Source organism: Ambystoma mexicanum, chromosome 11 (genome assembly GCF_040938575.1).
Source record: "Ambystoma mexicanum isolate Mex_15411 chromosome 11, UKY_AmexF1_1, whole genome shotgun sequence".
NCBI classification, from domain to species: domain Eukaryota; kingdom Metazoa; phylum Chordata; class Amphibia; order Caudata; family Ambystomatidae; genus Ambystoma; species Ambystoma mexicanum.
The window spans coordinates 548,916,778-548,942,721 of record NC_090934.1 but is presented as its reverse complement, the minus strand read 5'-3'; the positions used below and the strand labels follow the sequence as shown (position 1 = coordinate 548,942,721).

Below are 25,944 nucleotides of genomic sequence, written 5' to 3'. Positions count from 1 at the left end.
ATGGAGAGATCAAAGCCTGTTTGATGTTCACGGGGCTGGAGTTTTCCCTGGAGGCATTCACGAATTTGGTGATCAACGGGACCAGCTGCGTAGCACATAGCTTAACCTTGAGGGCAGGGCAAATGTCCCCCTTGCAATTTGTGGGCTTTAATTTTCTCAAAACCCTCTGCTAGATATTGTTTGCTTATAGGCTGGAACTCAAATTTGGGACATTTTGCATCAATACTTGGGGATGCAGAGTCAGTAATAACTCTGTCTCCCATCTTGCCTTTAGAGGAGATATCTATTTGAATGTTCTTTAACTTATTTGTCATGGCGTTTTTGATGGACATACACCATTTGGAATCTTTGGTGACCTGCGAGGGGAGCGCACATGGATCTTCCAATTCTCTAAGGATTCTGAATAGCTCCCTGGAATTGGCAGTTGCTCCGGCAATTCTTTGGTCGTTAAAACACTTTTTGGCATCAGCTTTTTTTATGGGTTTTGGCTGCTACAGAGTAGGTGGTATTATCTTCAGTAGAGCAAGTTTTTTCCCATTGCTTCAAGGCTTTGACCTTGTATGTTTTTAAGACGTGGATATCAATATAATACCAATTTTTATTGGGCTGGATTTTCGACAGACGTGATTTCACTGGGGCCACACAATTAACCGCCTTCTCAAGTGTATCGAGATATGCTGCACCCAACTCATCGGTTGTATACAGGTTTGGCAGGTTGTTAATGGTAGATGAAATGAATGCGGCCATAGCAGAGGATGTCGGCTTTGCGAAGGTTTCTGTATGAGACTCTAGACTTTTCTGGTCTGCTTTATTGATGGATGGGTATTGAAATGCTCCGTTCCAGAAGATAATGGTTGGGACCAGGGACAGGGGGTTACTTCTATATCTTCTAAAGTGATATTCTGAGCTTAAATTAAGCTGAAAATCAGGCATTCTTTGTAGGGGTCTGTATATGAGAAAGATGTTAGGGTCCAATTTCAACTTTGCCCATATTACTTCAGTCTGCCGCAGTGATATTCTCCAACTTCCGGATCTGTAGGGACGTGTCATAAATAAAGGCCACTCCACCGACTTTCGGTCAGCTCTCAATATATTAAACCTTACAGGCACTGCAAGTGTGAGTGCGGGTCCTGCGGCATCAGTGTAATTTAATTTGTCAGCTGTGCTACTGGAATGTCAAATTAATTTGAAAACCTACAGAATGACATTGCAAATTCCGTTGCAATACTGCCTATTTTATTCATTGCATTAAGATAAAATGATTCACACGAGTTCAGGTAAAATTATGGCGAATGGAGAACTGTATGCATTGGAGAATGGTGTGTCCATACTAGAGTGTCAAGAACAAGGGGCACTGAATATTAAGGTAGAAGTTAGGGGTAGAGCTAGGAAAGGATCTTGCAGTTGAAGAGAGGCAGTTGGTGAAAAGTAACTATACTTCCTAAAGTATTCAGTGGAAACCTAGGGAAAGTGAATGGTGAAACGTTTGCAAAATCAACTGCTACCAAAACGGCGGTGCACAAAGCCAGGAGCATACTGATAGCCATTGGGGCAGAAGTCCATTAGGAATGGGAAAAGGCTGGTCGGAGATGATGCGATTGAACCAGTTGATGCATTGTGGGTGGCATGGATATTTGTAGCTAAACAATCTACTAACACCATTAGTGTCTATGTAGACCTGAGACACATGAATATCAACGTCTGGTCCGAAAGATCCACTACCACCTCCATACCCCCCCCCCCTCGTCCCCCTAAACCCACCTCACTGAAATACTTGATTTGTCAAGGGGACCAAGGGTGGCAACATGCCTTGATGTTTCTTCAACATACCATTGGGTAGTATTTGACCTTGAAACAAGGGATTTGACCTCCTTCATTACTACCTTTGGGTTATTACCATAGGAGTCTGGTGATGGGTTAGCCTCTGCAGCCACTACCTTCCTGAACCTAATGCAAGAGAGCCTCAAAGATGTCTTCAACATTTTGGTATTCCATGACAATATTTTGATTTGTGGCAAGCTTCTGCAAGAGCACGATGGAAGGCTAGAGGCTCTGCTGCAAAGAATCCAGGACCAAGAACTGACCATAGAACAGTCTAAATTTGTGCATGCAGATCAGTAATTGTTTGGCCTACACAATTTGAGTGGAGGGGGGGAAACTGACAGCTAATGAAGAGTGATCCACAAAGCCGTTAAGGGCATTATTTTTTTTTTTAACTAGCCAGGTATTGTAGCAGATGTATAGAAAATCTTTCAGAACTCGCCTTTGCTCTGAGAGAGAATATAAAGAAAGATGCAAGATTGCATGAGATACGGAGTGTCAACACGTCTTTAGTGAGATCAAAAACAATATATGTAAGGCACCACCACTAGGGGGAATCAACACAATAATACCTTTGTCATAATGGTTATTAGTATCCGGTGAGGGGTGTGTGGGGAATGAGGTTCAATCTTGGGACAGACCACTTGGGGGTATTGGGGGGGGGGTGGGATTGTCACATTGGCGGTATAACTACATGGGGCCCTTTAAAAGAGGTGAAAATTCAAGTTGTAAACTGCTAGCCAGCCATAAAGTATTTTGTCACCTCAATTCTATACATACAGCACGCAATTCTTTACCCACCAAGTGTCTAATATAGCTAGCCAGTGTCGAGTTGAAATTTGATACCCTTGTTTAAGAGATGAAAAATGTTGGTCATGACAACTATCCTGCAGGTGCGGCAGCACAGGCCCCACAAAACATAACCACATTCTGTATCTGAGTCCATTAAAAGACCGGTCTCTCCATGCAGTAGAGCACAGATTATAGAGCACAGATTACTTGGAAGAATACATTCCCCACTCCAGCATGGAAGCTGCTGCGGCAAAGGGACCAGACATGCATCTGCTCTTGTTATATGCTCAAGCTAGGAAGAGAAGCCAATTTGCAAGACCTTCTTCTTTTAAGCCGCTGTCTGCAGGATATGTGAACTCCATACTCCTTCATCAAAGATCCTGAACTTATCATGCAAGCTACACACATAAGCCTTTAGGCCCGTATCTGAAGCTTATGGAGCTCCCAACAGTGCAGCCATATGGAAGTTTGGGAAGGGGATAGTTCACATTTGATAAAGACTGGAGTTGCAGAGGGTTTTAACAATAGCAGAAGAGGTAGTGAAAGGATTGGAGGCTTGTGCTAAGAGGAGCAGAGGAGGTAGAGTAAGATATGAAGAGGTGGTGAAGGAAAGCAGAGGGGATTAGGAGGACTTGATTTAAGGAGGCAGAAAGAAGAGATGAGATCTGTGTAGGTGGTATTGAGAACATTGGAGTGACCAAATGGAGCAAGATTTGAGGTGGAGGTAGTGAAGTGGGAGAGAGGAGCGAAAGGAGGGAACAAGACTTGGGGAGCAGAAGCTGAGGATGGGACCTAAGAAAGAACAGAGGAAGGAGCAGCACAAAAAAGTAAGACTGGCGAAGGAGAGTGTGATCGAAGGGAGTACTTAACTTGAGCTAAAGGGGTATGCAAGATTGGTGGAAGTACCAGCATGTGGCGAAGTATTGAGGAGCCAGTGGAGAGCAAGGAACCTAGAGGAGAAATAGTTGGAATCCTTTGTGCACAAACTCACATCGGGTCGAAGTGGGGAACAGGTGGTCAGATTAGGGTCTCAAAAAGAAGCAACCACTGAAAGCCAAGCTCATTGTTGCAGCTGCTGGCAAAGCATTCCCTGCTACAATTGGAGTGGATTACAGCCTGACAAATTCCCCAAAAGACTATCCCAACGCTGGTACTGGGTTCCTCTGAGTCAGGATGAGGTGGTCACAAAGATGTATTCCCTGGAGACTCAGAGTTCTGCTTGGAACAACTGACCCACTGATGACCAACTGGAGTGAGGTGTGACCAAAGATTGTGAGGGACTTCGCCAAGAGATGTGTTTTTTTTTATTTTTTTAAGATGGAGACCTGTTTGTTTGCTTCATTTAAGTTGCTTCACCTTCCTATGCAACCTGAAATTTGTGGCCCAGGGGGATTTACAAGTGGAGATGACTTTACTGGTGTCTGAAGGGGCCACATCCACAGTGGAAAAAGGAAAGTTTACCATTGCATTTATCTTTTGTTTTCTAAGACTGATGAACCTTTTCCACTTTTAGACCACACTGTGTTGAGACATTACCAATCAACCAGTGTTGAAAAACATGCCCTGGTGTCTCGGCTGTGACTATCCAACCATCATTTCTGGACACTTACCAAACAGAGCATGAGGAAGTAGTACATTGGATTATGGGACGTTCGCAATGAGTTAACATTGGAAGATTCACTATTGCTGAGGGTTGATTAGATGCCACCTAAAGGTCACCGGGACAGGATATGGTGAATGGCACATGAAAACCATATCAGTCTTACTCTTCCCAAAAGGAGAGCTTTGGATCATTACTGGTGGCTTGCAATAGACTTCACAGTGAAAATACGTGTGTGTTGGATTGTCCTACATGTGCCAACAGCAATAAGAGTTCATGCTTAAGGTCATGGAAAACCTAAGTATGAATGTGTTGCAACAGGTATGAGATTTGTGGTGATGGAAACCAGTTTCTAGTGGTTCCTGTCAACCTGTTTTCCAAGTAACTGAAGTCGGGGTTATGGAGAGGCTACTATCATGAAAGATCTTTCTGTTACTAAAAACTATTATTGTCAAAGAAGGGCATTGTTGGAGGGAGTGTTTTCCTTTTTAGTCTCTTGAAGGGTTTGTGTTAGGATGTTGTGAGGGGAACCTGCAGGTTATGTGGCATGGAAAACCATTCAAATGGCATGTGCCCTTACTATGCTAGGCACTGCTGTGGTGTTGGGATCCTGAATAAATACCTTGTGACCATAACTGCTACTGCAGTGTAGTCCTTATGGTGTTTTTGGTATGAACAGTTCGATTTCCGAGGTAAGAAGCCAGCATTTGAGTTTGCTGCTGAGCTAATTGTATGACTGAGGGCAGTGGTGTGTGGAATTCCTCCACACTCCCCCTTTTGCAGATTGTATAATGGCAGCCATTGTCTGGAGACTTGTGCATTGTAATACCTCTTCATCTTTTTTCATGTTTATTAACCGTGGTTTACTATAACAATTTCATTTTTTTCATAAAATACTTTCTCTTGTTTCAATGCACTGTAAAGATGGATTTAACCCAATTTAATGGTACTCCGAATATCAACCTGAGAAGCAAGAAGGTCTGAGTAGGCCTTGTCGGGATTTGTAACTCTAGCATACAGACCAAACAGAGGTCAGTTGAGGGCTTACCTTTTTTAAGTGTTCTTTAGCCCTTTGGCCGACATGAGTTTTTTTAAAATGTAATTTGTATCTATTTTTTAATTCAAGTTTGGTTTATTACAAACCTTTTCATAATTCATATCCATGATTTCTATCACAGTTTAAAATACAAATACAACTAAAACGGTTTCATCCAATAAAACTATACATAAAAGTAGGCAACAAAACAGTCCTAACACAATAATATAAAGAAAGTTTACAATTCCAGTACTAGCACCAAAAATGTCATGACCACATATATCAACGGAGTATCCCCTATTATGAACATAATTTGTATAAAAAACATGACATCGAAATAAAATTCATTGCATTTTTTTTTTATATCTGGTGGTAGGAGGGGGGGTTCCCAATCCCCAACCGGCCCTATATTTATCTCCCTTGCCCTACCTCTTCCGACCCCTTTTATGCACTTACCCCCCAATATATCTAGATGAGTTTTTTCAATGTAATTTATTCAGTAAAAAATACATTGAAACAATTAGTGGGGATGAATAATTGTGATGCTTTTTTAAGATTCTTAGCAATTACTTTTAGTATGAAATACTTTTTTGTTTTGCTTATAACAAGGGTCAAAATTGAAAGCCACTAACCAGACATAAAAAGTACATTTTGGAATGGATTGTGTCCTCCAACGCTTTCCACATCTTTGACATATAATGTCCACAGCTGTGCACTTCGGAAACTTTTTCGGCAGAGGGCGTCCTTCGTCGATGGCGTCCCTCGAAGGCCTCCGTTGAGGGCGATGTCGCAGGATGTTATAAATAGGATGCACGGCGCCTGTAGCCTCAGTTCCGTTTTTTCTGCGAACGTGTTAACTTCGTGAGACTCGGCGCACCTTGTGTGTTTTCTTCCTACAAGATGTCTTTCTCTTCGACCCCTCTGACTCTGCGGTCTGGCTTTAAGACCTGCCGGGACTGCAAGTCAAAGATGTTGCTCACCGACCCCCCCCCCCACCGCATTTGTTTGTGGTGCCTGAGCGAGCCGCACGACACCGGCGACTGCTCAAAATGTTGGAAGGAATCCCGGGGATCTCGGTCCCGGAGTGGTACCCGCCACTCGTCTTCCTCGTCCCGGCACTCGAGGAAGCGCCGTCACCAGTCGCCTTCCCTGTCCTCCTCGGAGGATGGTGCCTCGAGGAAGGTCACGTGCCCTACAAAGTCCTTGACTCAGGAGGAATAGGCGGCGTTTAAGAAATCCATGATGGCGATTTTTCAATCGCAGGACACGGGTCCGGTCTCTCCTTCTGACGAAGCTGGCCAGGATCGGTCTTGTTCCGTGGCTCGCACGCCTTCAGGCTTGGGTTCGCGACGTGACACACATCGGGAGCCGTCGAGGTCCCGTACAGACAAAGAATCGAAAGGTCGCAAGAGACGTGTTTCTAGGTCTTGGTCCTCATCCCCAGCGAGACCGCAGCTACCTATGGAGGGATCAATGTCGGCGTCAGACGTTGATGCTTTGCCATCCTACCAGCCCACGGTGCCATCAGCACCTGTGTCGACGCCGAAGCCTTCGGCGCTCCCGACATCGAGGTTGGCAACGCTCTCTATGTCAAAGCCTTCGATGATTTCGGCACCTTTGGGGATTTTTTTCTTGGAGTGTGCCTTTCCCGGACATCGTGGATCCTCCGAGGAAGGCTACGTCGAAGTCTGTGAGGCCAGTTGTAGACTCCAGGCCCTCTTCTGTCACCAGACCTGGGTTTCACCTCCCTCTGGCTGACATTTACGAAGAGGAGGAGAGGTCCGAGTTTGAGGACCCTGGTGAACTGGATGAGGCTCCACAATTTTCTGGTGACTGTCAGCTGGAGGAGTTTACAGTCCCTCCATGATGCCAGTGGTTTGGACACTTCCCCGAAAGTGGACTTTGGTAGATCTGAGCCCGGGGCTCATACGGAGTCTTCGTACAGAAGGCTCATGTCACGGGTCTTGGAGTACCTGGGCTTGTCCAGTCCTCCTGAAGACTTTGTTCAGGACGATCTGATGGACATTTTAGATCCGGGTCCGTCTTCTGACCCGGTTCTGCCTTTTCATCCTTCCTTGCAGAAAAGGGTGGCAGCTGCTTGGCAGTCCCCGGATTCTCTTCCAACTGTTAATAAGTAATTGACCAAGAAATATTGCCCTTCCCCCAGCTATTTATCTACTCACCCCACTCCTGAGAGTTTGGTGGTTCTGGCGGCTCTGGTCACTTCGAGGCAGGCGGCATACCCTTCCATCCCTCCGGATAGGGACGACAAGCGCTTCGACGGTTGGGCACGGAAGGTGTTTTCTGCTGGGAGCATGGCCTTGATATCGGCCAACTCCACGTGTGCCTTGGCAAAGTTTACACACACTCTATGGCATTGTGTATCTTTTGTGGCTGAGCGTATTCCTGAGGGGGGAAAAAAGGAATGGTTTCCTTGCTATTGTGCAGGATGGAAAGGATGCCATGTGGGAGGCCCTTCAGTCGGGTTTGGATACGGCTGACCATGTGAGCCGGTGCATGACTGCGAGCACCGTTATATGCAGATTTGCGTGGTTGCGGAAGTCGTTGTTTGCTCCGGATGTGTAGAACAGTCTTCTGAACATACCCTTTGATGGTGCATATTTATTTGGCAGCAAGGCTGACGAGAGCCTTGAGAGGTTGCAGACCTCAAAAGCTGCGGCGAAATCTTTAAGCGCTGCGGTGCGCCAACCTGCGCCTTTTCGTCCTAGCAGACAGCAGTGGAGGGGAGGTTCCTTTCGTTTCTACTCTTCTTTTGGTAGAACGAGAGGGGCTGCCAGTCAAAGGGGCCAGCGAAAAAGTACCTGTGGTGGTCAGGGGAAATCGTTGTGCCAAAGCCGCTCAGGCAGCTGCCTCTTTGCCTTCCGGCACTGCCGCAGCCGCTTCCAAACAGTCGTGAGGCCCATGTCCCATGGTTTACTGGTTGGGGGCAGACTTTTTCAGCATCTCGAAGAATGGCGGGCCATTACTTCAGATGTGTGGGTTCTAGATACCATTGCCCACGGCTTCTGCCTTCCCTCCCTTTGGCAGCCCCACGACAATCCAGAGTCTGGATCCGTTCCTTGCGCAGGAAATCTTGTCCCTGCTGGAGAAAGGCGCCATAGAACTGGTGCCTGTAGCGGAGAGGAACAAGGGATGGTATTACCCTTATTTTTTTATCCCAAAGAAAGACTGGGGATTGAGACCCATCATGGACTTGCGTTGGTTGAACACACTTCTCAGGAAGGACAAGTTCAAGATAGTCACTCTTTCTCAAGTCCTCCAGGCCCGTCAACTTCAGGATTGGTTGGTGTCTCGGGACCTCAAGGATGCTTACTTCCATGTGCCGATCCATCCCGCGATCAGGAAGTACCTGAGGTTTGCGGCTGGAGACTCGCACTTTGTTTCGGGTCCTGCTGTTCGGATTGCCCTCCGGGCAAGGGGCTTCACCAAGCTCATGGTGGTGGTGGCAGCGTACCTCAGAGGATGTGGGGGGGATTCACGTCTACCTCTACCTGGACGACTGGCTGATCCGGGTGCGCTCTCCCGCGCTGGCGTTGGTAAGCATACCGGCACCGTTGTTACCGGACCGGCACCCTACGAGTCTGTGGGCAGGTGCCGTCCCTCCCACCAGGTTAGACCTGGCGGGCGGGACTTCACCCGCTCACAGACTTTCCGGGAAGCACCGGCACCATTATTAATGGTGCCGGCGCTTCCCTTATCTCCATTCACATTGAGTCCTATGGGACCCGAATGGGAATGGGGATTTACATTTTTCCGGCGCCTGACTTCCAGGAACAGCAGGGTCATAATCCCCCTGGTGTTTACATGGAGCCAGGCGCTGGTAAAATGCACGAGTCCGGCGGAAGCCTGCCGATTTTACTGGAAAGGCTACCGCTGAACTCGTAAGGAGGTCCCTGGTCTTTGATTTCTCCAATTAAACCATTTTATTTCTTCTTTTTCCCTCCCATCCCAAAAGAGAGGTTGGGGCTCATCGAGTGGGCAGTTTCTTGATCTAGGTGGGCCCCTCCTTCAAAACACCCATGAGCTCTCCTCCAACAAACAGTCATAGCCCTAGAGAAATTGTGGCACAATAAATGTAACCTTGGAGACCTCATCTACCCCAAAACTCTGTTTCAACTGTAGGATTCTGATTACCGAGGCCAAAGATGCCTACTACTCCACCAACTTTGTGGCAGCCTCTAACCGGAGCAAAACACTCTTTGAAGTAGCAAAGCATTGTACCAAACCCTCACCCGACCTTTGGGTACCAGGAACTCTGAACAAATGGGATGGAATCAACCCACTTTTTAATAGAAAAAATAGACATAATCTGAGAGACCATCGAGTCAACCTCCCACAGCATTAGCGCCCCCTGCACTCTAGCATGCACACAGCCCCTCTGGACCGAGTTCTCTCCTCTCTCTGGCCGGATCGCCTAAAAATGATTGCTTCCCTCAAACCTGCTTCTTACTCTGACAATATCATCCCGGCCTCCATCATTAGACTAGTGATGGGCCCAGTGCTCAACTCACTCCTTGGCATTATTAATGCCTCCCTCACAGAAGCGTAATTCATGAACACCCTCAAGACTGGTGTTGCATGACCTCTTTTAAAAAAACCAACCCCCAGATCAGCAGGTCTGATGGCGCAGAGGGTGCCCCAGGATACACACTGCTCGGTCCGCTTCCGTTGGGTGCTGATGAGCCAGTTCATTGCCAAAATGTGTAGTATTTTTCCCCCAAAGCAGGAGAGGCACACCAAGGTAAGAATGTTGTGGCACCCCACGGTTTATTCTGCAACAACCGTCAGCACAGAACCCAAACCAAAACATTCTATGGAACAAATAGGGTGCACGCACACTCACGAACCATCACTAAGCTACAACACAATCCAGTTAGCCACCACCCCTTTTCTCCTATTCATGGCATTGGCAAATTGTTTGGGGAGGTAATTTTAAAAAGATTGCATGATTACTGTACTGAAAATTAAGTTTTCTCTCGCATTCAACCTGGCATTTGCAAAGCCATTGGGAAAGTATAGCAGACCTTTTTATATGGGTGTCGCTGCTCAGCTACTTGTGCTGATTTATAATTTATACCAACATCCTGCAGGTGGGTCCTTGTGGGGGAGACCACCAGACCTTTTAAAGTCTCTAAGGGCATTCCAAAGGCTGTGTTTTGTCTCATTGCTGTTTATACATTTTTATTAACAGCACAGCTAGTAAGATTTCTGCACCTAGTGCTGATGCATCTTATTTGAATGGGCTTTGTTTAGGGATACGCTTCGCGGACAACGTTTCTATGACAAAAACCTCTGAAGGTCTACAAAAACTAGATCGGTTTAGAACCTTGTGGTAAGTAAAGTAAGGCTCCAGAAAGAAGAATACTGCTAAAACGGTATACATGGCTTGCCCCAACCGGAAAAAGCCAATGTAACCTGAGATGGGGTTAGTTAACAAATAGTGGAGGTATTCGATAACGTGGGGGGGGGGCACATTTTCCTGTAATTAATTATGGTCTCCCCAACTAATGAGCAATCTGTTAACCAGTAGGCGTGGAGTACTACTTTAGAGTTTTAAAAAAGGATACAATTCCTGCTACCTTAGAGGTTTACAGAGCTGAGGCCTGTGGGACCATTGTTTGTCTCTGCAAGTTCATGCGGTCTGGTGAAAAAATTTGAAATCGTTTAAATCGCTTCTGGCTCTTCCTTCCTCCACATGTAGTGCTTTCCTGTAGCTAAAGGTCTGATGTGAGGATTCAGAGTATGAAGCTGAATTGAATGCTGTGATTTACTGGCTAAAATAATGGCTTTCACAACATCGTAAAGTTTACTAAGATGCACTTACTGATGTTCTTTCCTTCTCTTCATGTTATTCTTGGCTCCATTTTGTTTAGGTCTGGAGCCACTGTGGCACCAACATGGTTAATAATGGGCATAAACTGATCGTAATGGAAGACTTTGATGACGGGCCCCACAGTATATGCTAGCAAAGGCATGGGGCTGTGTGTGTGTGTGTCATGCAGTATTTGGAAATTAAGCTTCATGAGGGTTTCAAAAAATAACTTGACAAAGTAAGCCTTTTTTGTGAAGTATTTTTACATATTAGGTTCTGGCTGGGAATATTCCCTGATATTTCCTCTGGGTGTAGTTAAGTGCTCATGGCATCTGCATGGTTCAAATAGATGCTATATGCCTGTCCTGAGAGATCTTGTCCGCTTTATGTTTATTTGTCCACTTGATTTGGAATTGAGAAGCAACTGGCTGAAACATTTAATCAAACAAAGTGGAGTAAATAACATTCAATGATGGCATTTATTTGTTTGCAGACTAACTGTTCACGATTATATGATTGATGCTGTAAGCAATTTTAAAAGAGGTGCGTGAATTACGTTTGTCAAACTGTGATGAATCCGGTAGAGTCATCCCTGATCTCTCGGCGGTCACCTCCTCTCATGTGGCCGGGGGATAGCAGCCGCTACCTGATCCTGGTGGCGGCAGTATGAGGGAGGATCACATTGGAGGAGACGGCCTCCGGGGTGATGATGGGACTCCACCTGGGGAGACATGATATACTCCATAAATTCCTTAGAAGAACTACGCCATGCCCGAAATACTCATGGCTTATTGCCATGTTTACCCTCACTTTCCCATTAAGAGCAGGGAAACCCCTTTGACTAAATCTCAGAACCTTTTTTGCTGTTTCAAAATCCCTAAATTGACTTCTATTCCCAGAGTTGGTCAAGTACTGAGATGAGGAAGAAGAGAAATCGAGCAATGTGGAATAGGAAAGACTTTCAGCCTAGTGAGCGTTTTCGTGGTCCCGGACACGCACCTGTGCCCAGGAAATTCAAGCAGCCCAAACTGAGAACGAGGGAAAGCTGCTGTGGTGACTGGCGAGAGAACGTTGCCTCTCCCTGTATGGAGCAGAGAGACACAAACCCTTTTCTAATGTGTAAATGTACACCGTGCTGATACGAAGCAAGTGGAACAAGGATAATATTTCGGTAGGATACATTATCAAATCTAATACATAATCAACTTTTGGAGATGGTGGAAGACCCAAATAAGCAGAAGTTCTGGCAGGAGAGTATACGAGGCAATCTCAAGTGTGGAAAGCATAAGTCCTGGCAAGAGAATTTACAAACGTCCTGGTAGGGAAGTGTACCAGGCAATTGGGAAAAGGATTGTGTGAAATAATTAACTGTTTGGAAAGAAGCCAACATTGTGAAGCAAACCAAGGTCTGCATCATGCAAGTATTCCACTTGGACAAGAGAGACCCCAAGGAACAGTTCTGAAAGAAACAAACTTTGTGACAACCGAACAAAGTTCGGTATGTAAATGGTATCCTTGGCACAGGAAGACTCAAGGAATTGGTTGTAGAGAAGTTGCAATTGTAAAGTGTTGTGATTGGCAAAGAGACCCAAAGGACTGTTTTTGAGAGAAACCAAGATGGTGAAACAAGACAGTTTTTTGTGCAAGTATTATACTCTGCCAAGCGAAGCACAGGATGTGAACTCCCCTAAAGAGGAGTAAAAGAAGAATCCAGGGGAAGGGAACTACCCTTTGTAGTCTTTTGATTGTTATTTTTCCTTTATGAACACTTTTCCATACCACTGAAGGTTAAAGACATGTTCCCCTTTTCACCTTTGAGTTTAGTTTTAGTGTGAGGGTCAGAATAGAAGTTTGGATGCTGGACAGTTTTTAACCTAAATTATGACTGCTATGTGTCCGACTCTCATTTCTGACTCCTCAACTCGTTCCTTCCTGCAGCACACCGGCACCGTCAGGCACCGCTGCACTCCTCCGCCTGGGCAAAGTCTTTGAGACACTCCACTGTAGTGCCACCAACACCCGCAGCACGACAACCTCCCTTGCTGGGCTATGTCCGTCTCGGGCCCAGGGTTAAACCTCCTGGATGTGCAAGTTACACAACGTACCCTGACACTTAATCTACCCCTGCCACTAACCAAACCCCACCATATTTAACCCTAGCCCCTATCCTTACCCCAAACCAGGCAATCACAAGCCAACTAAACCCTTCTTGACCCTAACAATTACCCCAAAAGCACTAGTTTTTCGGGTATGTTTTGGCTGCATTTTTGACTACTTTTTGCTTGGCAACTTTTTACTGCAGAGGTATTTTCACCGCAACTTTTTCACCAACTACATTTGTGTTGGGTACATTTTACTTTGCACTTAAATTGCCAATTGCCCACATCCAATTTTACAAAGCTTTCTACAAATTGAATAGAAAGCAAAGTTGCTTCCCCAGACTCTTTTGAGCAAATGTACACAGTATAATATATTTTGTTACAGCCTAGTGTCACTTTTATACTAGCCATGAGTGAAATCTCCTAGTTCATTCTATAGGAGGTAATTGATTTAGGTGTTCTTTACTAGCTACATTGTTTCTATCCTTAAAATAGGTGCTATTATTTAAACACCAGGGTGTTTACAGATTACCATTTAGGCTTCTGCAAGAACACATTATCTATGATACACCTGTAAAATGCCTTGTCTTCCTGCGTTTGGTTTATTATCTCAGTAACTTATTGTTTTGTAGGCTGGACTGTCCTTTTAAAAAATAATCAACAGTTAATATTTTTCGCTAACTTTTTCAGTGCACTATTTGTTTTGTTATAGTGAAGGGATTCCTAAATAACAAATCAAGGCTTTTTACCAAAAGGCAAGTTTGCAGTACTTCGAAGCTCTTTCATTGTTCATCTGTACAACATGAGGTACTTGCATATTACATGGCAGTTTCCACCTGCAAAAACTGTATTTCTAGCTCTTTAAAATATCTCATAACTCCTATTTCTTTTTTCAACACCGCCCTCTTTTCTAATAAAATGTTTTTCAATCATAGTCATTCTCTACTTTTTTGTGGAATTGAGAACTAGGAGTGAAAATAAGTTAACCAAACTGCTCATAAGTATTTTAGGTGTTACTTCACAAATACCTTCTGGTAATAATTAAAGTACCTCTTCCCTTGAGCAGCAGCTTATCCCAGCAGATTCTGAAGTAGCTGAATTGCGTTTTGTTCTTTTCGACACGTTTTCCGTTTCATTTGAACATTGAAGATGATGTTTCGATGCCATTGTTGGGTAAACATTTGCTTCTGTTTTACTTGAAAATCAGATGGTAGGCTAGTTGTTCTAGAGCAAGTCTGCCGTAATGATCTTAAGAACGGACACCTGAAGCTTACATCTTCGATGGTTGAATGTCAGAACTCTACTGTTTTTCCATTCTTGTCTCCTGCCCTACTGTAGTTGCTGATGTTCTGATGTCACAATGTGTTGGAGTCACTGTGATGCTATATGATGAAGTGCTCTTCTCAGGAGTTGAGTCGGGTCAACTATGCAATGGATTTTGATTGTACTGTTGCCTACCTTCTCAAGGAGAAGGTCTACTTCTTATGGGGCACAAACAGCACATTCTTAACAGGGGGATTTTAAATAGTAACAATGGTATAAATGAGTGCTTCAGTGTTTCCTGCAAATGTATTGTAGCGAAATCGCTGCATTCTGTTTGCCATCACCAACATTTCAATAGCATTCACATTTTAGGTAGTTACTGAGTTGTGCATTGGCAGCACTTGAATTTATATTAATATTGGATTTCTCTATTATGCCACAATGCAAAAAGCTGCTTCAGAGTGCTTACTTCTGTAGCCCCCATGTAAACATGTGGGCACCTAAAATCTCTATTCAGTTTGCCCGAGTCCCCCCTGCCGTATGAGAGCTGCCTCTGCACAGGCATAAATATAGTCATTGTTTTTTCTGGCCAACAGTTTCCTTGCAGGCTTTAGATGCATGCCCAATTTATTTTTGGGCAGAGAACTCGGATCTTCCTACTCCTACTACCTCACTAGTGTCTTCCTGCTTCTGATCTGGGAAGACTGTTTTCTCTTTGGCATCGGAGAACCAACGTTCAAAGCCCTCACTGAATCCAAGACTCCGAAAGGAACCATGGTATAAAATTTTGGGACACACCCGCAGAAAGTTATTCCATGTTTTACAAAAAAAGGGGTGGGAGGGGCGAGTCACCCAGAACCTCTGCCATCTTTATGGGAACTTAGATAGGTGTTCATTTTTATTTATTTATTTAATTGCTTATAGTTTACAACAAACCTTTGCAATTAAAACATACAACATTTATACATCACAACCTAAAACTTCCTTTCTCAGCCCATAAAAAGCTAAAAGAAGACCTATATAATTTCAATGTAACAAAGACTTTTTCCTGAGAACAATCTTAAAATATCATTAAACAATTTAATACCAAATACAGTTTAAGATAAATGGCATGCTTTTAAAAATATCAGGACAGCAAAAGACATTGCAGTTTGGTGTCCTCCCAACATAATTACCAACAATGCTTCTGGATCGATGCATGCCGGATTTAAAATGAATTTAGAAAAGTAAAACACTTGCAACTGCAATAAAGCGGGACATTTTAGCAGCAAGTGGAACCAAATGTTCTCTAGAATATTACAATATCTGCAGTGAACCAATTCAAGGGGAATTCCTTTTCATATACACACAATGTAATTGGTCTGTAAAACATAACGGAACCTCATAAAATTGTCTGTCTGGAAAAACCTTCAAATAGGGTTTTGGGACTCCACACCTTTTTTATAAGCCTTTCCCAGACGACCATACAGACGAAATTTCCTGGTAATCTCACCAGCTTTTATCCAATCTGACAATAAAACTATAGTTTTTATTTTAGCCGGTTCTTCGATTAATGTTCCACAGACATATCTAGGTCCACTAAGAGCCATACAGTGAACTCATTCAACGGTGATTGGGTGCTGGCTAATTCAGAAAAGCCCATCTCTGAATAGAGCACAATTGCAGGTGATGTAAGAAACTTCCAAAATAATTGTTTCTTCCATTTTAATACGGCTATGGAGAGATTGTAAACCAAATTCATAACCGATCGCTACGATCGGTACTCAGGCATATAAACAATATAGAACTCCCCACCACAGAATCGCTTCATATTGGTCCGTTTATTCCAGTACCCAAAGTGTGGCCAGCTCCATGCTGTATAATAACTTTGGAAGAACCTTCCCCAGGTAAAAGTTTATAACTGGGATCATGGAGAAACTGGTGTATTCAATGTTTATCTTGCCCATTTGCGCACCCAGGAGTCGGGCGTTCCTCTTCAGCTTATCCCTATGAAACATATTTTTTGGGCAAGCAGTAACATAGAAACCCAGGTATTTGAAAATGTCAGTTGATGACAACCTAATGTCCTTTTTATGCCGTGCATAGTTGCATATCTTGTTTTTGCATGACCTGGATCTTACTTGGATACATTTTTAGACCATTATCATTCATGTAGAGAGCAAAGGCATTTATAAGTCGTTGAAGCCCCTAGGAGCATTGTCCAGGAGGAAGAAATCGTCGGCATAAGACAACCATGACAAACAAATATTGCCAATTTTTGGTGTAAGATTCCTTGTTCAAACCCCTATTTCAGCGATATATACATTGAAAAGACAGGGGGCCAGAATGCACCCATGCCATAGGACATTTCGTGTTACCACCCTCCCGGATCACACACACCCCATCACAACTGAGCCTCACCTAATTTGTGATATTTTCATGCAAAATAGCTAATGGGCCCGGTGGAAGACCCCATTGTTGCATAGGACAGATTGATCCACCAAGTCCAAAGCTGTGGGCAGACCAAATTATACCACACAAGTTGGCATATCATGACCGGGGTCGAATTTGAGATTGGATAAGCAGGAGCTAAAAGTAGCTCCTGGGAATTCAGCACTAACCAGTGAACAGGAGCTACCTTGTAGGGACAAGGAGCTAACACATAGCTTTCAGCAAATCTAACGTCCACATAATATGCACAAATATGAGTCCATTATTTAAGCCCCTTCTGCTTTAAATGGTGTATAGGTGTGTCCTAATGTTTATTTAAAGATTGTCTGAAATGCACAGAGTTAAATTCACATGGTTCTGGTTGTTCTGCATCAGTTGGCCTGTGGAGCCAAAAGTAGCTCCGGGTTCCTGCTGATGTCAAGAAACTAGGCTCTTCTAGGCTACAAGCAGGAGCTAAATGGCTACTAGCTCCCCTCAGTTTCGAACACTGCATGATCTCCCCAGGGTAGTTTCTGAATACAACCCATAAGATACCCATTGCAAACCGTGCCTACTGATCGCCTGAATCCTGTCTGATATTTACATAGGATTTGATCTCTCAAGGCCCATTCTTAAACTTTTTGTAAGAGAAGACCTGTCAACAGTTAGTCTGCGCCTATCAGCGTGATAGGGTGATAGTTACAAGGGGACACTCTATTAACATTTTTTTTAAAAATGGGTTCTACATAGGCATTTTTCCAGGTTTTGGGAGTCTGCTGTCGCTAGATCATGTCCTTAAACAAGAAAAACAAAATTCTGGACCAAAGCTTTGGAGACTGCTTAAAAACATATTTGGTAGGAGATTGGGACTGGCTGCAAGAGAACTACTTTTTTATATTTAGTTGTTTATAGTTACGCTCCACTTTGTTGCAAGGCCATTGAATCTCCCTCTCACCAATTAGGGACCTGTAGCGAGCCACAAGGAGGATTCTGACCTGAGGACATAGCTAGATGTAGTTTTATTCAATTTAAAAGTAAAAGGCTGTACTAACCCTATTGCTTCAGGGAGTTCCCTTCCTAACTAAACTAAGGTGCTCGATATCAAAATCAAAAGCAGTCCTCGGTTCAAACCTACCTACTAAACTACCCGTACCACAACAAAATGTAACAAATTAGGTGGAGTATCTTTCCCTCTTAGTTTCTCCCCTAAAAAGTGTCTCTGGTTTGGCTCTTTCCAAAAGTGTCTGTGGTTGTCCCAGGAATCTCTTCTAGGTCTAAATCCAACAGTTGGCAATTAGTAAAATTTAATAAAAGTTCCTCGCAAAGAAAAATTGTTTTAAAAAAAAATCATTTTTATTGGTTTTTACAACATTCAACAAAACCAGCAGTAGTTATCATAATACTGTAGCATCATGTATATATTGTTAAATAGCTACCGCTTACCCCTTACCCTCCCCCCAACTCGAGCCTACTCCACTTCGCATTCTGCTTCTCTTTCCTCCGGGGGTACCTCCCCTTCTGTATTTTCAAAAGTTTCCTGGTCGCTTAAGTAGTCCTGGGTGGACCCATACAATGTGGCCACTAAGTGTTTCCAGGCCGTCAGGGTTTCTGCTTCCTACTCCTCTCCCCTACTGCCCGCTTCATGCCACACTGCCTTTTCGGCTTCAGCCCATTTCTGGAGGTCACTCCACCAAACTTCTACTTTCGGTCTGTTGCGTGCTTTCCACCCCATGGCAATTCTGCGCTTGGCAAGTATATATGCCATGTCCTTTAAGCTTGCTCACAGGTTTAAATTGGCGCTTACTAGGGAACCCCCCTACCATGCATGCCCACACTGATTGCACGTTTAGCTTGATCCCTTTCTCAAGTAATCGTTGGGCTACTTCTCCCCAGAACTTCACAATTTCTGGACGTACCCAAAACATGTGTCATCCCTGCGTTTTCTTCCCTGCATTTGGGGCATGTTTGTGGTCCACCGTTCTTAATTTGAGGTATCCTCTGGGGGGGTCATGTATGCCCTGTGGGTTACGTATAGCTGTACTTTTTGTAGCCTCGCATTCCTAGACACTTTTTTATGGTACTCTTGAGCCCTCTCCCATAGCCCGTCGCTCATGCATTCCCCGGCTTCCTCTTCCCAATCTCGTCTTAATTGGGCCACTTCCTTTCCCACCCTGGACATCAGCAGCTCATAGATTCGAGAAACTTCATGCCCTCCCTCTGCTATATCATATATCGTTTCTATGGCTGTCAGCTTTATCTTCCAGTATTATTTCAGACCATGCCTCTCTGATCCGCCGTACCATTCTAGTATAAGTAATCTACTGCCCTACGTGTAGGCCCGTTTCCTCTGCCAGCACCCTGAATTCCTTTACTTCCCATGTCTCCCAACGTTGCTAGCCCCAGCGGTTCCCAATGCCTACGAATCTGCTTCCTTAGTTGCACGTCTCCTCCGGTCAATGCCACTTGCAGAGAACACAGGGTTGGGTTCTCCATGACCTGACCAGCTTTACGCCATATCTTCCATCCCAATCACAACATCCCGGGCACCCTTTTAGGTCAGATTTGGGCAGCCATATCACTTCTTTCAGAAAAAACGGGGCACACTCCGATCTCAACAGTTTGGACTCTGATGTCGAGTCTTCTGTTAACCATTTGACCACATATTGCAGTTGACTGGCCAAGTAATAGATCTCAAAATTAGGCAATGTTATACCCCCTTTATCATACTTGTTCTGCAACTTATATAGGGCAATTCTGTTCCTAGTTCCATGCCAAATAAAGCCCCTGCATATGCTCTGAATTTTGACAAACGCTTTGGTATCATGTATGGTATGTTCCCAAAAAAATGTAGTAGCCTAGGCAACACCACCATCTTCAACAGCGCCCCCCTTCCCATCTTGGCCAATGGGAGATTAGTCCAGAACCTCATGCTATTTTCAATGTTCGCTACCGCTTTCTCAGTGTTGTGTTTATATTCTGCTTCCACTGTGTGACAAATGTCAATCCCCAGGTATCTGAAAGTGCTGGTCTGCCATGGTATTTGTAAGACTGGCAGTTGTTCCCGCGGGACCCCTAGATACCTCCCCAGGGGGAATATACACAATTTCTTAGGATTAACTGCAATGTCAGAGAACAACGCAAATCGCTCCATTAATTCTAGAATGTATTGAAGATTTTCCTCAGGGTATCTCAAGTATAGTAGCATGTCATCTGCATATAATGAGATTAAGTGTGATCCCCTTTTGTGTAAATCCTGACTTCCTCGTATTGCTGTCTCAAGTAGATCATCGAGGGTTCCAATGCTAGGATGTACAACATCGGTGGACCAAGGGCATCCTTGTCTGGTGCCCTTAATAAGTTGCCACCTCTCCGAGATGATCGCTCCCGTCTTAACTCTGGCAAGCGGTGAACTGTACAGTAATTTCACCCTCTTATGGTACCCAGACCCCATCCCATATTTTCTTAGAGCTGCCATCAGCCAAGGCCCTGGCCTTCACTGCATCAAGTGATACAATTGCAATCTCGCACGAGTCTCCTACTGTGTGCTCTATGACCCGGTGGAATCGTGTGAGGTTGTTCGGTATGCTTCTACACGGGACCTATCCGGACTGATCAGGGTGTATTAATCTGCTTATAACCTGTCTCATTCTATTTGCCAACACAGCCGTGAGTATCTTGCTGTCCTGGTTCAGCATCGGCAGCGATCTATACGACCCGCAGTCCGTGCTTGGCTTATTGGGTTTGGGGAGTGGGATAATGATTGCCTCTCTCAGGGATTCTGGTAGTGTTCCTGTTTCAAATGCCTCATGTAACATTGCGGGCAGCGAGGGGAGCACTTATTTCCTATACATTTTGTAGAACTCACTGGGGAGTCCATCCGCTCCTGGGGTCTTACTGGTGGGTAGTTGCTCAACCACCGCTTCTAATTCTTCCAATGTAATTGGGGCATCTAGGTCCTCTCGGTCTTCAGCACTTATTTTTGGCAGGCCAATATCCTCTAGTGTTTCCATTATCTCGCTACTTTCACTCCTTCCTTCTTCCCCGTACAATCGTTTATAGTATTCAAGGAACTCTCCGTTCACGCATTCTTGGGTATCCAATATTTGCCCACTCTCCCCCACTATTGTTCTGATCGTTGGTCTGGGGGGTCTCACTTTTATACAACCATGCTAGCAATCTCCCCAGATTGTCTCCCCCTGCATGTTGCCTCTCTATGTATTTCTTGTAGTTTAGATTGCACAATCTCTCCCAGTGCTATGCGCATTCCTGCTGCAATTGGCTTATGGTTTCAGCATCTTCCCGGGAGTTAGCTCCTTTACCCAAAACTGTCTCTAGTTTCGTGTCTGCCTTTTGCAGTTCCCTTAGTATACCTCCCTGCAGCCCTTTGGATTTGGCTATAGCAGATCCTCTCATCACCACCTTAAATGCTTCCCATAGAGTGCCAGCGGATTCAACACTCCCAGTGTTATTTCCAAAGTATTCTATAATTTCTTCTCTCAGGTCCTCCCTGAACACTGTGTCTTTCAATGCTTCAGCTCTGAGTCGCCACGTTGGGATCCGAACCCTGGAGGCAGATATTGCCATGTTAGGACCACTGGCGAGTGGTCCGAAAGGACCCTCGCTTTGTACTCTGATCGCACTATTTCCGCCATCATCTCCTGTGAGGCAAATAAATAGTCTAACCGTGTGTACAAGTTTTGTGGGTAGAGTAATGCGAATACTGTATCGTGTGGGTGGTGTAACCTCCACATATCCTCTAGCCGGAGGTCTATCAACGGGGTCTTTAGGGTTTTGGCAGCGGGGGTGGGTTTGTCTGATTTCCTGTCTGACCACCCTTGGGTCCAACGTGCAGTTAGTCGCCTCCCCATATCACCACCCCACCTCCCCCACCAGGTACGGGTTCATTTAGCTATATAGGGTCTTAAAGTAAGCCACTGTGTCTTGATTCGGGGCATATGTATTGATAATGCATATTTCTCTATTTTCTATCAATCCCCTTATTACCACCATCCTCCCATCCGCCTCCACTGTGGTCTGTAGCAGTTGGAAAGGGACATGTGGTGCTACCCAAGTGATCACCCCTCTGGCATAAACCGAGTACGTTGCACCTATGATGGTCCCCTTCCATTTCCTCTATCACCTCTTGTTTATCTTTCGTGAGACGTGTTTCCTGTATTAGGGCTATATCTATTTTCTGCCTTCTTAAGTACATAATAATCGTGTTCCTCTTCAGGTAACTGTTGAACCCCCGGACATTCCAGGTAACTATCTTAAGGTCCTCCATATTTCGACCATATCCAGTCCCCTCCATTGTCCTTCCTGTCATCCGCTTTAAGCGCAGGCGTGCATGTGTGTAAGCTCGTTTCCCAACAAATAACACTGCAAATCCCCCAACTCCCTTCCCATCCCCCACCCTTCCCTTCCCCAACTCCCCAAATGGGAGTACGGATCTAATGTGCGATTATAATCGTCCCAAAGTCAATATATACGTGCTGTACTCATCTCCATAGGATTTATATGTCCGCATGTGCGGCCTTGCGAAGGCACCGATTCACTTCTCCAGCTCCCTCTCCGCCTGACGGGCAGTTCCTTGCATCCAGCCATGCCATCACATCCTCTGGTGAGTCAAAAAAAGGGCCTCGTTTTTATGGAGCACTTTCATTTTTGCCGGATACAACAGCATGTATCTGTAGCACGCCTCCCGCAGCCTCCTTTTGGCCGCCACATAGTTCATACGCTGTCTCTGCACCAAGAGGGTGTAGGCCAGGTACGCCGTGATGGTTGCTGATGCTCTGCTTATTGTCCCCCCTTTGCAGAAATGTTCCAAGATCTCTGTCTTTATAGTTCAGTATTTTAGTAATGACCGGCCGCGGGGGGGCTCCCGGTGACGGCTTTCTGACCAAGGCTCTGTGCGCTCGTTTCACTGCGAACCCCTGGCTCACTGCTCCGCTGGTTATCTCTTGCAATAATATATTCTCAACGTAATTTGTCGGGTCCGATCCTTCCTCGCCTGCCGGAGTCCCACAATGCGTACATTATTTCTGCTTGTTGTAACGTATGGATCTTTTTGGCATTGGTCGAGCACGTGCCTGTGTTGGCATGTACCTCCTTTTCCAAGTTCCTTGTGCGCTTGGCTAGCGCTCGAACATTTTGTCACAGTAGATTAACGTCCACACTTACTGCGTCAATTTTGCACTTGAGCGAGGCCTTCAATTCCTGTTGCATGTGCTGTCCCTTACGTTTGGCCCCTTCCTCTGCCGGTGGTGATTTAGAAAACTCCTCTAGGGTAGGTTGTTGCCCCTTGGCTTTGGGCAAGTTAAATGTCATCTTCACACGAGTAAGGCAGACGTGTCAGGTGCTGCTTTGTGATAGGTCTCAATCCCCGAGTTGGGGACCGTTTGTTCTGTTTTTGGGGGTTTCTTTTTTGTTGACTTTTACCGTGCCCGTTTACAGATACTGTTTGCTCAGTGGTTCCTCCGGTTGCCCAGTGTGCACTCGGGCCCGCTTCCAGTGCGGTCCACCTACGCTCTTTGGTTTGGGGCAGCGCCCTCTCTGGGCCGCCCAAGCACCCGGCGAAATAACATCAATGTTCAGCTCTTCTAAGGATACATTGTTTTTTTCTGCCATGCGTGCACGGAGCAGGCATGCGCCTCTCAGGGAGGCTTGCTAGTGGGAACTATGTGCACAGCTCGTTGTATGCACATGGATTTCTACCACAAGCACAGGCGTAGTGCAGCTCGCGGTGCTCCAGTGTGTGGTCGCCTCAATGACTCTCTCCAGGTGACTGCAGCGATCCGTAAGGGCACTTGTATTTGAAGGTACGTTGGACCTACTGCTGCGTGGTCCTTCACTCAGCGTGTCTCAACAGCAGCCCGTGGTCTCATTAACACAACAGTGGAGTCTTCTGCGGACAGTTGAAACACCCTTTATTCCTCCTCTCCCAGTCTATTTTCCGCAGGCTCCGGCGGGCTGCCGTTTTCCTAGCCTATGTTGTTAGTTTTTAGGCCCGCTCCACGCACACAATGCCAGGTACATTGTTGCCTCTCTTGTATCCATTACCGAATGATCAGGTTGGTTTGTCTGCTTCTATCCCTCTGCCGTCTGGGTGCTCCGCACTGCAGCTGACTCTCTCATTGTTGAGTACTTGCGGGCGTGCGTATACCCAGATCTGTCTGGTGGTAGACCCAACGCATTTAGGCTTAATTCCAGCCCCTGAGTTGGTTCAGGCCCATGGTGCTTCTCAGTGGCCAGCCGCCGCTATTTTGGTATTCCGTGTCCACCTCCTTCAGTTGTCTACTTTTAGTATAAGTTGCTGTTTGCTCCTGCTGGTATATTCTGCTCTACGGATATTGTACCGTATGAACCCCTCCTCACTTGGGTTGGGCTGATGTGGTTGTACTAACCCTGCTTCTCGGTTTTGCCTTATGTGTCTGTCTTATCTGTGCCTCCATGCAGGCACACAGTGTCTCTGCAGGGCTCCTGAGTCCTCTGTTATGGCCAGTCTGCATGTGTTATGGATTCCTATCTTCATATGGGTGTCAATTTCACCAGTCTCGTGTTAAGCCCATTCTCTGTAGTTCAGCGCTGGCAACTATGTAGCCACGCACAATGTTTGTCAGTAGTCCCCATCGTTCGAGGGATTACGTTTTTCAGCTGCATATCCACGCCTCATCTCAGCTGTTTCAAGGCAGTGTTTCCTTGCACCTTAGTCACTTTACAAATCCGGGGCTGCATAAATTCGTCAATGTCCCCGAGCCCTCCAGCCGGGCAGCTCCTCATTTCTGTGTACTTGTGCTATTGCTCCTCTGTTTCTATTGGCATTATTGTTGTCCTGCGCATTCTTGCGGCACACAGTTATATTCGTCTGCACCTCCTGAGCGCTGGCTGCACTACATGATCTCCATCCGGCTCTTCCTCTCGTTGCTGCAGGCTTCCCCGCGCTCCACCGCCGTGCTCCCAACCTCCTGTCCATTTTGTTACTTTCACTGCTTTCTAATCCTTCATTAAATGGGCAGTCTCCGCTTCCGTCAGACTTCGGCCAGCTCCTCTTGGTGCATTGCAGCTGTCCTTCGACGCATCTTTGTCCTCACAGCGCCATCTTGTTTTTGTCCGCAAGCTGCCGTCTGTAAACTTCACAAGCTCACGGTTTTTCTCTCACACCGCAAATTACTCCGTACTTTTGACCGGTGCACACTCCATGTGTTTAAACTCCAATAGATACCACTTGACACTTCACAGCAGGCGCAAAAAGCATTTCTTTTACTGGATCATTGGCGGATCAGCAGGAGCATCTAGGAATCTCAACCTATTCCGTGGACATGTAGCCACGCCCCACAAAGAAAAATAGTTGTCATTTTTTCCTCGATGCCTTAAGGTTTCTAAATGTTTATCAACAAAAAAAGTTCCAGTCAAAACAAAATGACCAATTTTCTTTATGTGGAGGGATATTTCCCTGTTCCCGCTCCACCACTTGTGTAGGTCTCTCCCCACTAGGTCCAGATAAGTGGTACCTCTGTGCTCCCATCGTATGTTTTTTGCTTTCTTAATTGTGCCCTGCTGCCTCCCTTGGGTTTATCTGTCTCGGTGATTCTCTTGGTTTTCTGGGGGTATTGGTAACCCTTCTCTTTTAGTTCTCTGTAAGGGTGCAGAAGTAAAGCACGGACATAAAGGTGGCATGTTCTTGGTTATAAACTTGTATTTATTCATAAAAGGGTGAATCTATGCCTCTGTATCCATAAAACTAAGAGGGGTTTCCCTACCCCAAAGAAAGAGTGAATTGTCGTCTGTCACTCTCGTGTCTCAAACCTACCTCTATCACTAACAATCTAAAGTAACTGTGCAAGAATGATCTCTTCTTGAAGGAAAACGTGTTCTTTGTGTTTTCAACCAACAGAAAAGCTCTGTCTCTCTGGTAATAAAATGTGATGCAAAATAATGTTCCACAAAAGCAAGATTCCAATGCTAGGGTTGTGATCATTTCCTCGAGAGGACTTCTTTTCTTAGGCTCGGTTCTTTGGGGCTCCTGAGCCCCCTTTTCTCTTACATAAAATGTCACTGGACAGTTCATTAGGTAATGTGTCTTGTGTTTGTG

At 45.3% G+C, this 25,944-nt stretch overlaps 2 protein-coding genes across 7 annotated transcripts in view; one reads left to right on the top strand and one right to left on the bottom strand.

Moving 5' to 3' along the window:
• The window catches only part of APIP (APAF1 interacting protein), a 1,110,572-nt gene extending 1,096,040 nt beyond the window's left edge, over window positions 1-14,532 (bottom strand). For 4 of the 6 annotated variants that reach the window (XM_069623365.1, XM_069623368.1, XM_069623366.1 and 1 more), the window contains exon 1: window positions 14,232-14,490. In XM_069623365.1, coding sequence (XP_069479466.1) covers window positions 14,232-14,348 — 117 coding nt within the window. In that variant the 5' untranslated portion in view covers window positions 14,349-14,490. Of the gene's footprint in view, window positions 1-14,231 lie in introns of all 6 variants that reach the window. The other 2 variants (XM_069623369.1, XM_069623372.1) reach the window with 2 other exon arrangements.
• Window positions 1-25,944, top strand: part of PDHX (pyruvate dehydrogenase complex component X) — a 1,431,343-nt gene that overhangs the window by 73,361 nt on the left and 1,332,038 nt on the right. The window lies entirely within an intron of this gene.